The sequence below is a fragment of the Coregonus lavaretus genome (genome assembly GCF_964263955.1).
Source record: "Coregonus lavaretus genome assembly, chromosome: 23".
NCBI classification, from domain to species: domain Eukaryota; kingdom Metazoa; phylum Chordata; class Actinopteri; order Salmoniformes; family Salmonidae; genus Coregonus; species Coregonus lavaretus.
The window spans coordinates 17,218,558-17,233,932 of NC_140010.1; the positions used below are offsets into that span (position 1 = coordinate 17,218,558).

Consider the following 15,375-nt stretch of genomic DNA (forward strand, 5'->3'; position numbering starts at 1 on the left):
GAAACAAGTTAAACTTCAGTACAGCCCTATATGGGCCTATTCACTTATTTAATCTCCAATACATTTTACATTTTAGTCATTTAGCAGGCGCTCTTATCCAGAGTGCATATATATATTTTTATTTTTTTCATACTGGCCCCCCGTGGGAATCAAACCCACAACCCTGGCGTTGCAAGCGCCATGCTCTACCAACTGAGCTACACAGGGCCCAATACACCCCAGGCCTCAAAGCACAATGTATCCTGGTGTCCTGTCAACTCAGAGTAGTTCATTCTGGAGTAAAGTTTCCCCTAGGTACAGATCTAGGATCAGCTTCCCCTCCCCCGGCCCTCAATTTCACCATTAGTGGAGGAAATGCAAAGCTTACCCAAGATCAGTGTCAAGGGGCAACTTCACCCTAGTCTGATTAGCTCTTTTGGCTAGCAGTGATGTGAGGAGGCTGCTGTTATGGACACATAGTCTGTCTGAGCACTCTATCACTTCAATAAGAGACTCAACACGTTGTATATGTACAATGCAATACACTACAATACACTTACTTTATTGTACAGTCTGTCACTGTACTGTCTATTCACACTGGAACAACAAAATAGGTCAATCTTACAGATGTTAAAGAGGACATTGTCTGCAGCTGTAGATAGTTCTCACCCCCCATTTCCTGAAACGCAACCTCACCATCTCATTGGTTAGCTGATACACACATGAACTGATACACACAGGAGCAAATGGTGCAACCTCAAATGCAAAATTACATTTACATTTTTCATTTACATTCTGGTCATTTAGCAGACACTCTTATCTTAAAATGTCACAATACAACACATTGCAATCTTACATTACAGTCTCAGCTTTCATATGTAATAGCAAAGTCAGCACCAGGCGATAGTGTATGGTTAAAGTACTGTGATGCCTTGGAGAGTGGCTATAGTGAAACAGTAATTAAGTAAGTAGATAGACCATAGAATACATTCAGGTAAAGAAGATGCATTTAGAGATGGGAAAACAAACAGATGTTATGTAAAATGACAATGATTCTCTAGGTTGTGTCATCATACAATGGTTTGGAAAGGGTTTTCAACTGAACAAATCAGGTTTTCAACAGATAAAATCTTTACTCATCCTACATGCAACCAAACATCTCTGTTGGTGAAATGAAAAATAACCCCAATATGGCGCAGAGTTTCTGTTGGTGCAAGATTTGAATGAATTAATGAATGTAAAAATCGCAGACTGTACCTGTTTATTATATATATATTTTTTACCTGAGTAATGCACTTGTATATAAGCCATGTGTCATTGTAATAAACTTCACTATTTATTGATCAATGATGAATTCCTGGGTCTTTGTTGAGTTAATTGTTCTTTAGACTATTTTCAAGCCACCTCTTGATACTGAATCTTGAGGTATTTGAGTTTTCCCTTGTTTTACTAGTTGATGTCCTCTCTAACCCAAGATCATGACATGGGCATAAAGTGTGTTGATGCTATATGTTGTGGATCAGTTATCAATATATCACTTGCTTATTAAATTGAGGCTGAATGTTGCTATACTACTGTGCTAGACAGTCATCCCGTAAATATGGTTAAGTAATTTGTTTTATTGATCTTTAAATGATAAGACCATTCTACTAAACCAAGTATTAACCCACTGATGCTGCCAAAATATGTATCTGCTTGGAAAACTGGTTTTAACCACTTTCTGTCTTATGATGTCATATGATATCTCAATACCCTGCAAACATGCTCCTAGGAGAAAGCTACTCCCCTCTACTAAACAAGTGATTGATAAAAAAATACCGAATATGTCTGTCTTGAGAATGGCATTGACAACATTGTGGATGGTATAGTTGCAGAGCTCCAAACTGACCTCTATTGGACATAATGTACACTGAAGTAGATGCAGGAAGGCAGACTAGAAGGTGGGCACAATGCCTAGGTTACATTGAACAGGGGGATATTTATCAACAATGAAGTTGCATTTCCTTAACTTGGAAAATAACAACCATGGGCCATGTTTTACATTAAAAGTGATTGGCAACAAGCCGCATTTGGTCTGGGACGGGGTGATGTCACGGGGAGCGATGCAGCAGCAATCATCAACCGGTCCACTGGTCCACTGCATCAAAGTGGTGCTCGCTGATAGGCTGGTGCGCGAGATTGGGATGCAGCGCCGGTGTGACGTCACCCAATCAGCATCAACATGATGACTCTCCCTGGGCTCACCGCTCGCCCTATGAATGTAGAAACTGCTGAGAGGCGACACATACAGCGGTATAAACGAGGTTGAGGACATCGGTGTTAGCTGAGACAAAAGGCTGCTGTCTGCGTGCACCCACAAGGCATCATCATGAGGGAGATTGTTCATATCCAGGCCGGGCAATGTGGAAACCAGATTGGTGCCAAAGTAGGTGGCATGTTTATATTTTTATACTGACGCAGTGGTTGTTTTAGAGCAATCACTTTTTTTGTGTTGAGACCTGCATGCTTTTTCTCCCATGTAACTGTATTTAAAATAGGCCTATGTCGCACTGGATTTTCCAAGACATCAAATTCCCCCCAAAAATTATATGTTATGGAAATTAGTGTTTCATTTACTTAGAAATATGAGATGCTATTCGATTGATAACGGTGTGGTCCTCTTGGACTTGGGCTAGGAGGCAAAGGGTCTGCAGTGGTGTCGCGCATCTGCGGGGCCGGTGAGTCATGCTATCACCATGCGCAATAGGGATAGGGCTACGCACAAAGACCGTTCGGTATTTTTCCATGTGTCTTGAACAGGTTATAGCCAGAGCAAAGTGAGAGAAAGTGGTATTTATCTCTTAGTTCAAACCATTAAACATCAAAGTTGCAGTACCTACATCTCTGTCCAATTCTCAGTTCTGGGAGGTCATAAGTGACGAACACGGCATCGACCCCACCGGCAGTTACCAAGGTGACAGTGACCTGCAGCTGGAGAGGATAAACGTATACTACAATGAAGCATCGGGTAAATATACATCTATCTGTCTGGACTGGGCATGAAGTAATCTCAGCATGCATCTGAACAATAGGTTAAAGAAAATAATAAACATAAGCACACTGTAATATCACTTGGCTGTCCCCCAAATGAAAACAGAAGTAAATCAATATTCCCTGGTGATGAAAAATGCAGACCTAATTTGATTTGCAAAGTCATGCTCTGTAGGGCTAATCCAAACTGAGTATGTGACATTGCAACCATAATATCTGTCTGGGTGCAGTGGGCCCTGTGGAAGGGCAGGGGAAATGAGGACAGAAGCAGGTACCTGCCAATCTCTCTCTCTCTCTCTCTCTCTCTCTCTCATTCTCTCTCTCTCTCTCTCTCTCTCTCTCTCTCTCTCTCTCTCTCTCTCTCTCTCTCTCTCTCTCTCTCTCTCTCCAGCATAATTTCTCTCTCTCCCACTATCCTCTTTCTCTCCCTCTATCTCTCTATATTCAATTCAATGGACTTTATTGGCATGGGAAACGTACGTTTACATGCCAAAGCAAGTGAAATAGATAATAAACAAAAGTGAAATAAACAACCAAACAGCAAACTCTATATCTGTCTCTACATGGGGGGGGGGGTTCAGGTATACATCTGTAGTCTCTGGACCCAACCCTAATGCTTGTCTGCTGTCGGTGTGTGTCAGTCTGATTTTTATTATCCAGGCATTTTGAAGGTCATTGCCATGCAGCATCCCATCCTTTGTCTCTGGCTCTTTGCCATACTGAGCTGTCAGACTCCTTTGCCAAACCAACCAGGCTGCAGAACCTGGGGCCTATGAGGCCTACATGTCCTGTGGTTAGCTCTGATCCTATTTCCAGTGCGTGCAAATGCTAAGCAGTATTGATCCCTCTCATTTCACTGTTGTCAGACGTAAATTGAGCTTGCAACTCTGCCATCCATTATTGTACATGCATTGTGCATTCATCAATAAAACGTTTCCTAAAATAACAAGGCATTGATTCATAGAGAGATGTGTATAGCAGCACGTTAACCCTCATACTACAAACATATTTTACATACATGGATTACCAACTAGGGTCATTGACCCCAAGAAGAAACTATTGGAAAAAGCAACCATCATAGCAAATATCAACTTAATTCTTATCAAAACATCATTAGACATGTAAATAATGTTTTCTGAAATAAAAACAATAACCAAACAGACTGTTATTTTAGCAAAATTACAGTTAATTTGCATATTCAATAAAACGAAAATATACATTTTTCCCTTAAATAATGTGCAGCTTTTTTCCAAAGTACAAAGTGCTAAAAAGCAGATTGACCATCATTTGATTGTAGTATCTTTTCGTTTTTAGAATTTTGAACTAAATACTAATTGTGTCAAATTTATGTGGTAAAAAACAACTGCCATTTAAGGGGACAGTACAACAACATTTGAAATATACTTAATTTTATTCACAAAAAATTATTAATCCATTGATAATGAGAGACAATGACCAAAAACATGGCTTAGTTTTCTTTATTTACTTACCCCATAGCCAGCATTAGCATCGCTGCTAGTGAAACAATGGGAGTGGTAGGGCCTATGGCAGGATCCTTACAAATCCTCAAAGTCACTTCAAACCAAATGTTATAGCAACCCGAATACCACAACAGGTTGCACAAGTTTATATATATATATATATATATATATAAAACATTTCCTGTAGAATAACTACTTTTCGAAGAATATACACCACTACAGGACTATGTGTACATTTAGAGGGTAGCTGGTTTCTGTATTACAGTTCTACCAAGTATTCATACCACTGACAGACTTTTATGAGCTGTTTTGACTGTAACTAAGCATATATGTAAGGTCATTTAGATTTTGTACACGGTCATACCTAGTTATAACAAGTTATAACCATAGGCGAGTACATAAGGTGCTTCATTTCTGCAGATGGTCTGTCTATTTGGTCAAAATCACTGATACAGGTCCCCCTCTATGTATAACTTAATATTGTCTCCAGAGAAACCCGGATTCAAATAAATACTTTTTTAGATGTGCCCTAGATAATGACTTTTCAGACAATACACACCAGTACAGCTCTCTGTGTAGATTCAGATTGTATCGGAGTTCGGTATTGCAGTTCTATCAAGTATTTACACCATTGGCAGACTTTTTATACAATTGGCAGATTTTTATATGCACCAAAATAAGATAATGTTGGTTTTGTACACAGTCATACAATACGTGGGATAGAAAAATTACAATCTTAGGCGAGTACATGGGTAGCTACAATATATCTCTGCAGATGATCTGTCTATCTGGACAAAATCACTGATACAGGTCCCCTCCACCCTCTGCTGGTATGGATAACATGTTAGTATGTCTCCAGAGAAACCTAGATTCAAATAAAGGTCCTATCTATCTAATTACTATAGGCGGAATTAGATGTTTTTGGCTAGGGTCAAAATGACCCCAAAGGACTAGAATTTTTAAAAAGTCTATATTGATACAGAAACACTCAACAATGATTTAGATGTATTCAGAACAAGTTTATTGACAAAGTCATGAAACATTTTAATAATTGAATAAACCACCTTTGGGCTATGATAAAAAATATGCCTCGGTAGTATGAGAGTTAAGATGATAAGATGATTTGACGATAAGAGAGAAAATGTGTCATGTCTACTGGGAGATGCCATCTTGGTCTGAATCAATTCTGCACAGCACATTTTATTCCCCCTCCCTACTTAGGACTGGAACTAGCACGTTCTCTGTGCTGCATGCTGCTGCAGTCTTCAAGGGAGGCTAAGTGAGAGAGAGAGAGAGAGAGAGAGAGACAGAGAGAGAAACAGAGAGAGAGAAAGAGAGCGAGATAGAGAAAGAGAGAGAGAGAGAGAGAATCAGAGGAAGTCTGTGCTTTGCTCTGTTTAATAAGTCACTTTACCCCTACCTCAATGTACAAATTACCACTACTAACCTGTACCCCCGCACATTGACTTGGTACCGGTACCCCCTGTATATAGCCTCGTTATCGTTATTGTTATTTTATTGTGTTACTTTTTATTTCTACTTTAGTTTATTTAGTAAATATTTTCTTAACTCTATATCTTGAACTTCTTTGTTGGTTAAGGGCTTGTAAGTAAGCATTTCACAGTAAAGTCTACACCGGCGCATGTGACAAATAACATTTCATTTGATTTGAAGCTGTGCGGGAGAGCATGGTCAAGGGATGCCTAGTATTTGCCCTCAGTTTCCTTTGTAGAAAAAGGCAAACCGTTTGTATAAACACACAGCCCCTATTTCCAGAGTCCCAAATGCCAATGGGAGGCAAGATATTTCCACAAAGCTTTTTGGGTTAATTTTCTCAGAATCTATGTTTACTGTATAGGTTATGCCCTCTGATGTGGCTTCACCATGCTACCCCACCTAGGGTAGTAAACGGTTTGGAGTAAACTGTTTCCGTTGCAAAACGTTTTGCAACAGACTAAATGTTTTGCAACAAAATCCGACTAATGAATACACCCCTGATGTCCCTGCCTCTCCTCCCCCTAAAGGTAACAAGTTTGTACCCCGGGCCATCCTGGTGGATCTGGAGCCAGGCACCATGGACTCTGTACGCTCCGGGCCCTTCGGCCAGCTCTTCAGACCAGACAACTTTGTCTTTGGTGAGTAGTGGTTATCATCTAGCCGGATTCCAGATCTTTTTGTGCTATCTTGCCCAGCCTGGTCCCAGATCAGTCTGTGCTATCTTGCCCAATTGGTCATCATCATGTCCTCATCAGCACATCCATCTTTGACCCAAAGCATGTCATGTCTGTGTCAGCATTCACTGTCATGTCCTTTGAAACAAATGTTACCTTTCACATAGATGAACAGTGTGTTCTATGTGCAACGTTTTTGCAGTTGTGTCAGGCAGAGACAGCCAGCATGGTGACTCTGCAGAATGCAGACTATAGAGCTAAATAAAATCCACCCAGGGACATCTTACCTATATTACTGCATAAAGTATAGTAGGCCTACACTCACATCAGTACATATTAGATTAAAACACTACTTTTATTAGATAAAAATTATTCAATGTTGTTTCAACGGAATGGAATTGTCTCTTTCACTGGAAACTAATAAATAATGTACACAATGCATATGCGTGTTATTGGTGACTTGTTTTTCATTCTCCTAGATGTGTATGGCTAGACGTTTATTAGCTCAAAGATGCTATGTCTCTAACCCAGGTTCATCATGGGTCTTTCAGGTCAGAGTGGAGCTGGTAACAACTGGGCTAAAGGCCACTACACAGAGGGAGCCGAGCTGGTTGACTCTGTCCTGGACGTAGTCAGGAAGGAGTCTGAGAACTGTGACTGCCTCCAGGGCTTCCAGCTCACCCACTCCCTGGGAGGGGGCACCGGCTCTGGCATGGGCACCCTGCTCATCAGCAAGATCCGCGAGGAGTACCCCGACCGCATCATGAACACCTTCAGCGTCATGCCCTCACCCAAGGTGTCAGACACGGTGGTGGAGCCCTACAATGCCACCCTCTCTGTGCACCAGCTGGTGGAGAACACAGATGAGACCTTCAGCATCGACAACGAGGCTCTCTATGACATCTGCTTCCGTACCCTCAAACTCACCACGCCCACCTACGGAGACCTCAACCACTTGGTGTCGGCCACCATGAGCGGGGTCACCACCTGCCTGCGCTTCCCTGGTCAGCTCAACGCCGACCTCCGCAAACTCGCCGTTAACATGGTGCCCTTCCCCCGCCTCCACTTCTTCATGCCCGGCTTTGCCCCTCTGACCAGCAGGGGGAGCCAACAGTACCGTGCCCTCTCCGTGCCCGAGCTGACCCAGCAGATGTTTGACGCCAAAAACATGATGGCCGCCTGCGACCCTCGCCACGGCCGCTACCTCACCGTGGCCGCCATCTTCCGCGGGCGCATGTCCATGAAGGAGGTGGATGAGCAGATGCTGAGCGTGCAGAACAAGAACAGCAGCTACTTCGTAGAGTGGATCCCCAACAATGTGAAGACTGCCGTCTGTGACATCCCGCCCCGCGGCCTTAAGATGTCCGCCACCTTTATTGGCAACAGCACGGCCATCCAGGAGCTGTTTAGAAGGATCTCTGAGCAGTTCACTGCCATGTTCCGCCGTAAGGCCTTCCTTCACTGGTACACCGGAGAGGGTATGGACGAGATGGAGTTCACTGAGGCTGAGAGCAACATGAATGATCTGGTCTCTGAGTACCAGCAATACCAGGACGCCACTGCTGACGAAGTGGGCGAGTACGAGGAAGACGAGTTGGAGGATGCGGATCAGGATGTCCAGCAGCACCATGATGTCCGCCACTGAGGGATGCTGGGTAGAAGCAGCATAGCAGTCTGTATGTTATATCCACCAGTCACTTTAAATGATCAGTGGTATGGAAGGATAGAGGCGCAGAATTAGTTATTGTCGCATCAAGATACTGTATATTGTAGCTGTTTAGCCTAAAGACTACTACTATTGCATTTCATTGTTGTTCAAATATGTCTCGAAGAAACATAACAATTATGTCAGTATTATAAATTATGTCATTGGTTTTCCAATTCATGCTGTGTCAATTTGTAAGTCGCTCTGGATAAGAGCGTCTGCTAAATGACGTAAATGTAAATGTCAATGTCAATAAAAACAACATCATTACACTATTGTCGAAACCGAGTTTTGTAACATTTACCTCAGAATGCATTTTCTGTTGCAAAATAAAATGGTCCTGTCCTATGAATATCAGTTTCGTTAGCCTTCTTTTCACGGGAGTACTCATTGAATTCAGCAGGTGAAATACAATGAACACTCCGGACTTTTCATGCTGTAATGAAGATAAATAGATATGTTTTCTGGTTTTAAAATGCAAGGTAAGCATTGAATGTGATTACCATACCCATCTTGAGAGATGCTTACCACTTTTATAGTCTTGTGAATCCCCTGAGTCATCTTGACTGTGTTGGTTTGTTTTCTCTGCCTGGCTGGGACAGGAGACACTTCTGATTAAAAGACCCAGATTATTGTTTATTCCTCTTCATCATGATCTGTCAGATAGTAAATCTGATTTAGGGCTGGCCAGACATGGTGACTATCTGAGTATAGGTTTTAATGTGTGGAGACGTAGGACACTGTCTTTCAATGGTATAATATCTTTGCTAATAATTAGGATAATTAAAGTGCCAAACTTTGAACATGTAAACCTAATCAGATATTTACATATTGGTTAATCACAATATCACACACCTTTATTCTACCTGCTCAATTTGCTTGATATCATTTACAAAAAGGTCCTCTAGCAAGGCTCAAGAGTTTCCGCTTTGTTAAAGGTACAGTAAATCGGTTGTCTTTTTCATTGCGCTGAGGTCCATAAATACTTGAAGACTGAAGTTGTTCTATTTTGACAGCAGGCGTCTAAAAAAAGGCTGACCAGGCAGAATGTTGTTAGTATAATGTTATCCACCTCTTGGCAAATTCAGACACAACTGGGGGGAAAGATGCTCTTGTCAAATACATTATACATTGAAAGAACGTGTGTTTACCCAGGAGGACGTAGCAGAGACAGATACATTAGAAACCAACAGGAGGACTCAAAACCACAGGTTAGGCCAGTCTTAGGTTATGGCTAGGCTTGAGACGGGGTGTGGACAGGAAGTTAGGGTTATGGCTAAGTGTTGAGCAAGGGTGTGGACATGAAGCTTGGGTTAAGGTTAGGTTTATGGCTGGGTTATGCCGGGGTGTGGGACGAAGCAAGGGTTAGGGTCACTTTCTTACTAATGTTAATCTGTTCCGGGTACATCAAAATTGACATTGTGTTATATGCAGATGTGTCCCCAGATTAACTATAATGTGTCTGAATTTACTCAGACTATAGCTGCCACAACCCCAGTGGTGATTATGCATATTACTACCTTTTACCTCTTACCATCAGTCTCCTGTCTTTTAAATCAGACCATAGCAGTAATACTGTGTGTCACTTGTCTGTCATATTAGCTTAGAAGAGAAAATCTGAGGTCAGGTCAACTATCTGACACATTATGTGAGGTCTCCTGCCTATATCACCAATTTTAATATATAACACTGTACTGCATTGATTATTCATATGTATTTTAGCATATGCCATTGTCATGACTCTCCTGGCTGAGGATCCAAAGGCCTCAGATCAGCTTGGCAAATGGCTGACAACAACCAGACCCTCTCACCCACAGAAGGGGGTCATACATTTAAGCAGGAGAGAACTCTCTCAATGGCTCTCTAGTATTGAGAAAATAATGCCTTTGTCTAGAGAGAGAGTTTTGTCGCCAAAACCTTTTCCCCTAAAAAGTGGATATTGGAACATTTATTTCTATCATCCGAATGTTAAGAATGGCCAGTGGGGATCTAAAGAATAATCATGTCATATTGTTTATTATTTTGTGATGTCATTAAGGATGGTATCAATAAATAACTGTAACTCGGAAAGTGTACACATTCTATTTGTCAACTTTACGTCAAAATGTTGTATAAAATATATGATAAAGTATGAGAGTATTTTGTGAAGATAAGAATGTGATTTTAGTCTTCTAAATGAAATTGTTTTTTATATAAACTTTTGCCCAGTCAGTAACCACGCCCAAGTGAGCACAGACATTGTGTCGGCGTGATGGAACGCCCCCTTTTTACCCGAGGATAAAAAGCCTTGTTAACGAAATTTACCTCAGACCAGGAAGCATTGTGCTGTGGCTACACAGCTTAAAATGGTTAGAACTTTGAATCTCTACACGAGGTGAAGTAGATAAACTCACTAGACCAAAAAGCATTGGCAGTCTGCAGCTGTCCATGTAAAGTAGTCTAGAACTTTGACTAAAGACACGAGGTGGGAAGAAAGGAGAATCCCATCTCAGACAACCATTGGTGCATCTGAAGTATCTGTTCTATCTGTTCTAACAAACACTTCACTACCAGAGAAATTCTACAAAGAAGAAGGACATTGTGACCTCTGGTGGACAATCAGAGGCTTACAAGTGAGCTGAGCGAAGACCCAGCCAAAACCTCCTTTCCAAGACGGCTTGCAAACTATTACGGACTACAAAGGGAAGCCTAGCCGCGAGCTGCCCAGTGACACAAGCCTACCAGACGAGCTAAATGACTTCTATGTGAATCAGGTTTGTAGGCCTGATTGGTAATTATGGCTAAACAGTTATATTTTTGTTTCATCAGACCAGAGGACATTTCTCCAAAAAGTACGATCTTTGTCCCCATGTGCAGTTACACACCGTAGTCTGGCTTTTTAATGGTGGTTTTGGAGCAGTGGCTTCTTCCTTGCTGAGCGGCCTTTCAGGTTATGTCAATATAGGACTCGTTTTACTATGTACAGTGGGGGAAAAAAGTATTTAGTCAGCCACCAATTGTGCAAGTTCTCCCACTTAAAAAGATGAGAGAGGCCTGTAATTTTCATCATAGGTACATGTCAACTATGACAGACAAATTGAGAAAAAAAAATCCAGAAAATCCCATTGTAGGATTTTTAATGAATTTATTTGCAAATTATGGTGGAAAATAAGTATTTGGTCACCTACAAACAAGCAAGATTTCTGGCTCTCACAGACCTGTAACTTCTTCTTTAAGAGGCTCCTCTGTCCTCCACTCGTTACCTGTATTAATGGCACCTGTTTGAACTTGTTATCAGTATAAAAGACACCTGTCCACAACCTCAAACAGTCACACTCCAAACTCCACAATGGCCAAGACCAAAGAGCTGTCAAAGGACACCAAAAACAAAATTGTAGACCTGCACCAGGCTGGGAAGACTGAATCTGCAATAGGTAAGCAGCTTGGTTTGAAGAAATCAACTGTGGGAGCAATTATTAGGAAATGGAAGACATACAAGACCACTGATAATCTCCCTCGATCTGGGGCTCCACGCAAGATCTCACCCCGTGGGGTCAAAATGATCACAAGAACGGTGAGCAAAAATCCCAGAACCACACGGGGGGACCTAGTGAATGACCTGCAGAGAGCTGGGACCAAAGTAACAAAGCCTACCATCAGTAACACACTACGCCGCCAGGGACTCAAATCCTGCAGTGTGAGACGTGTCCCCCTGCTTAAGCCAGTACATGTCCAGGCCCGTCTGAAGTGCATTTGGATGATCCAGAAGAGGATTGGGAGAATGTCATATGGTCAGATGAAACCAAAATATAACTTTTTGGTAAAAACTCAACTCGTCATGTTTGGAGGACAAAGAATGCTGAGTTGCATCCAAAGAACACCATACCTACTGTGAAGCATGGGGTTGGAAACATCATGCTTTGGGGCTGTTTTTCTGCAAAGGGACCAGGACGACTGATCTGTGTAAAGGAAAGAATGAATGGGGCCATGTATCGTGAGATTTTGAGTGAAACCCTCCTTCCATCAGCAAGGGCATTGAAGATGAAACGTGGTTGGGTCTTTCAGCATGACAATGATCCCAAACACACCGCCCGGGCAACGAAGGAGTGGCTTCGTAAGAAGCATTTCAAGGTCCTGGAGTGGCCTAGCAAGTCTCCAGATCTCAACCCCATAGAAAATCTTTGGAGGGAGTTGAAAGTCTGTGTTGCCCAGCGACAGCCCCAAAACATCACTGCTCTAGAGGAGATCTGCATGGAGGAATGGGCCAAAATACCAGCAACAGTGTGTGAAAACCTTGTGAAGACTTACAGAAAACATTTGACCTGTGTCATTGCCAACAAAGGGTATATAACAAAGTATTGAGAAACTTTTGTTATTGACCAAATACTTATTTTCCACCATCATATGCCAATAAATTCATAAAAAATCCTACAATGTGATTTTCTGGATTTTTTTTTCTCATTTTGTCTGTCATAGTTGACGTGTACCTATGATGAAAATTACAGGCCTCTCTCATCTTTTTAAGTGGGAGAACTTGCACAATTGGTGGCTGACTAAATACTTTTTTTCCCCACTGTATATAGATACTTTTGAACCTGTTTACTCCAGCATCTTCACAAGGTCCTTTGCTGTTGTTCTGGGATTGCACTTTTCACACCAAAGTATGTTCATCTCTAGGAGACAGAACGCGTCTCCTTCCTGAGCGGTATGACGGCTGCGTGGTCCCATGGTGTTTATACTTGCGTACTATTGTTTGTACAGATGAAAGTGGTACCTTCAGGCGTTTGGAAATTGCTCCCAAGGATGAACCAGACTTGTGGTCTACCATTTTTTTTCTGAGGTCTTGGCTGATTTATTTAGATTTTCCCATGATGTCAAGCAAAGAGGCACTGAGTTTGAAGGTAGGCCTTGAAATACACCCACAGGTACACCTCCAATTGACTCAAATGATGTCAATTAGCCTATCAGAAGCTTCTAAAGCCATGACACAGTCAACTTAGTGTGTGTACACTTCTGACCCACTGGAATAGTGATAGTGTGAATTATAAGTGAAATAATCAGTCTATAAACAATTGTTGGAGAAATTACTTGTGTCATGCACAAAGTAGATGTCCAAAACGACTTGCCAAAACTATAGTTTGTTAACAAGAAATTTGTGGAGTGGTTGAAAAACAAGTTTTAATGACTCCAACCTAAGTGTATGTAAACTTCTGACTTCAACTGTACATGTTTTCAAGCAGACCACCATAGTCCTTGTGCCCAAGAACACCAAGGTAACCTGCCTAAACCCGTAGCACTCACATCTGTAGCCATGAAGTGCTTTGAAAGGCTGGTCATGGCTCACATCAACACATCATCCCAGAAACCCTAGGCCCACTCGAATTTGCATACTGCCCCAACAGATCCACAGATAATGCAATCTCTATTGCGTTCAACACTGCCCTTTCCCACCTGGACAAAAGGAACACCTACGTGATAATGCTGTTAATTGACTACAGCTCAGCGCTCAACACCATAGTGCCCTCAAAGCTCATCACTAAGCTAAGGACCCTGGGACTAAACCCATCCCTTTGCAACTGGATCCTGGACTTCCAGACGGCCGCCCCCAGGTGGTAAGGGTAGGCAACAACACATCTGCCACGCTGATCCTCAACACGGGGGCCCCTCAGGGGTGCATGCTTAGTCCCCTCCTATACTCCCTGTTTACCCATGACTGCATGGCCAAGCACGACTCCCAACACCATCATTAAGTTTGCAGACGACACACCGGTGGTACAGGAAAAGGAGGGCCGAGCACGCCCCCATTCTCATCGACAGGGCTGTAGTGGAGCAGGTTGGGAGCTTCAAGTTCCTTGGTGTCCACATCCCCAACAAACTATCATCGTCCAAACACACCAAGACAGTCGTGAAGAGGGCATGACAATGCATATTCCCCCTCAGGAGACTGAAAAGATTTGGCATGGGTCCTCAGATCCTCAAAAAGTTATACAGCTGCACCATCGAGAGCATCCTGACTGGTTGCATCACTACCTGGTATGGCATCTGCTCGGCCTCCGACCGCAAGGCGCTACAGAGGGTAGTGCGTACGGCCCAGTACATTACTGGGGTCAAGCTTCCTGCCATCCAGGACATTTATACCAGACGGTGTCAGAGGAAGGCCCTAAAATTTGCCAAAGACTCCAGCCACCCTAGTCATAGACTGTTCTCTCTGCTACCGCACGGCAAGCGGTACCGGAGCGCCAAGTCTAGGTCCAAAAGACTTCTACCCCCAAGCCATAAGACTGTTGAACAGCTAATCAAATGGCTACCCGGACTATTTTAATTGACACCCCCTTTTTTTACGCTGCTGCTACTTGCTGTTTATTATCTATGCATAGTCACTTTACCCCTACCTACATGTACATATTACCTCAATTACCTCGACTAACCTGTACCCCCGCACATTGACTCGGTACAGGTACCCCCTGTATATAGCCTCGTTATTGTTATTTTATTGTTGCTCTTTTATTTTATTTATATTTTTCTTAAAACTGCATTGTTGGTTAAGGGCTTGTAAGTAAGCATTTCATGTTATATTTGGCGCATGTGACAATAACATTTGATTTGATTTGATGTTGGTCCATGCTGACGGGATGGCATCACATAGTTGCTGCAGATTGGACAGCGGTACGTTCATGCTGCAAACAGCCCGTTCCATCTCAATCAATCAATCAATAAAAATGTTTTATTATTTATAAAGCCCTTTTTACATCAACAGATGTCACAAAGTGATATACAGAAACCCAGCCTAAAACTGCAAACAGCAAGCAATGCCGATGTAGAAGCACGGTGGCTAGGAAAAAATCCCTAGAAAGGCAGAAACCTAGGAAGAAACCTAGAGAGGAACCAGGCTCTGTGTGTCGTCCGCATAGCAATGAAAGTTAACATTGTGTTTCCGAATGACATCACCAAGAGGTAAAATAAATATATAGTGAAAACAATAGTGGTCCTAAAATGGATCCTTGAGGAACACTGAAACGTACAATTGATT

At 42.3% G+C, this 15,375-nt stretch overlaps 1 protein-coding gene across 1 annotated transcript; it reads left to right on the forward strand.

The window, feature by feature from the left end:
- Positions 1-2,261: 2,261 nt before the first annotated feature.
- LOC311098779 (tubulin beta-2A chain-like) lies at positions 2,262-8,716 on the forward strand. Its single transcript, XM_084139344.1, has 4 exons — positions 2,262-2,404; positions 2,878-2,986; positions 6,515-6,625; positions 7,213-8,716. Exons 1-4 carry the CDS (start codon positions 2,348-2,350, stop codon positions 8,304-8,306), a joined length of 1,371 nt encoding a protein of 456 aa, XP_083995470.1. The 5' UTR covers positions 2,262-2,347; the 3' UTR covers positions 8,307-8,716.
- Positions 8,717-15,375: the final 6,659 nt, after the last annotated feature.

Excerpts from the sequence above, each read along its gene's own strand:
- LOC311098779 (XM_084139344.1), top strand. The coding sequence starts at position 2,348 with ATGAGGGAGATTGTTCATATCCAGGCCGGGCAATGTGGAAACCAGATT. Across the intron at positions 2,405-2,877 it reads GAAACCAGATTGGTGCCAAA|TTCTGGGAGGTCATAAGTGA; the intron begins GTAGGTGGCATG and ends TCCAATTCTCAG. Across the intron at positions 2,987-6,514 it reads ATACTACAATGAAGCATCGG|GTAACAAGTTTGTACCCCGG; the intron begins GTAAATATACAT and ends CTCCCCCTAAAG.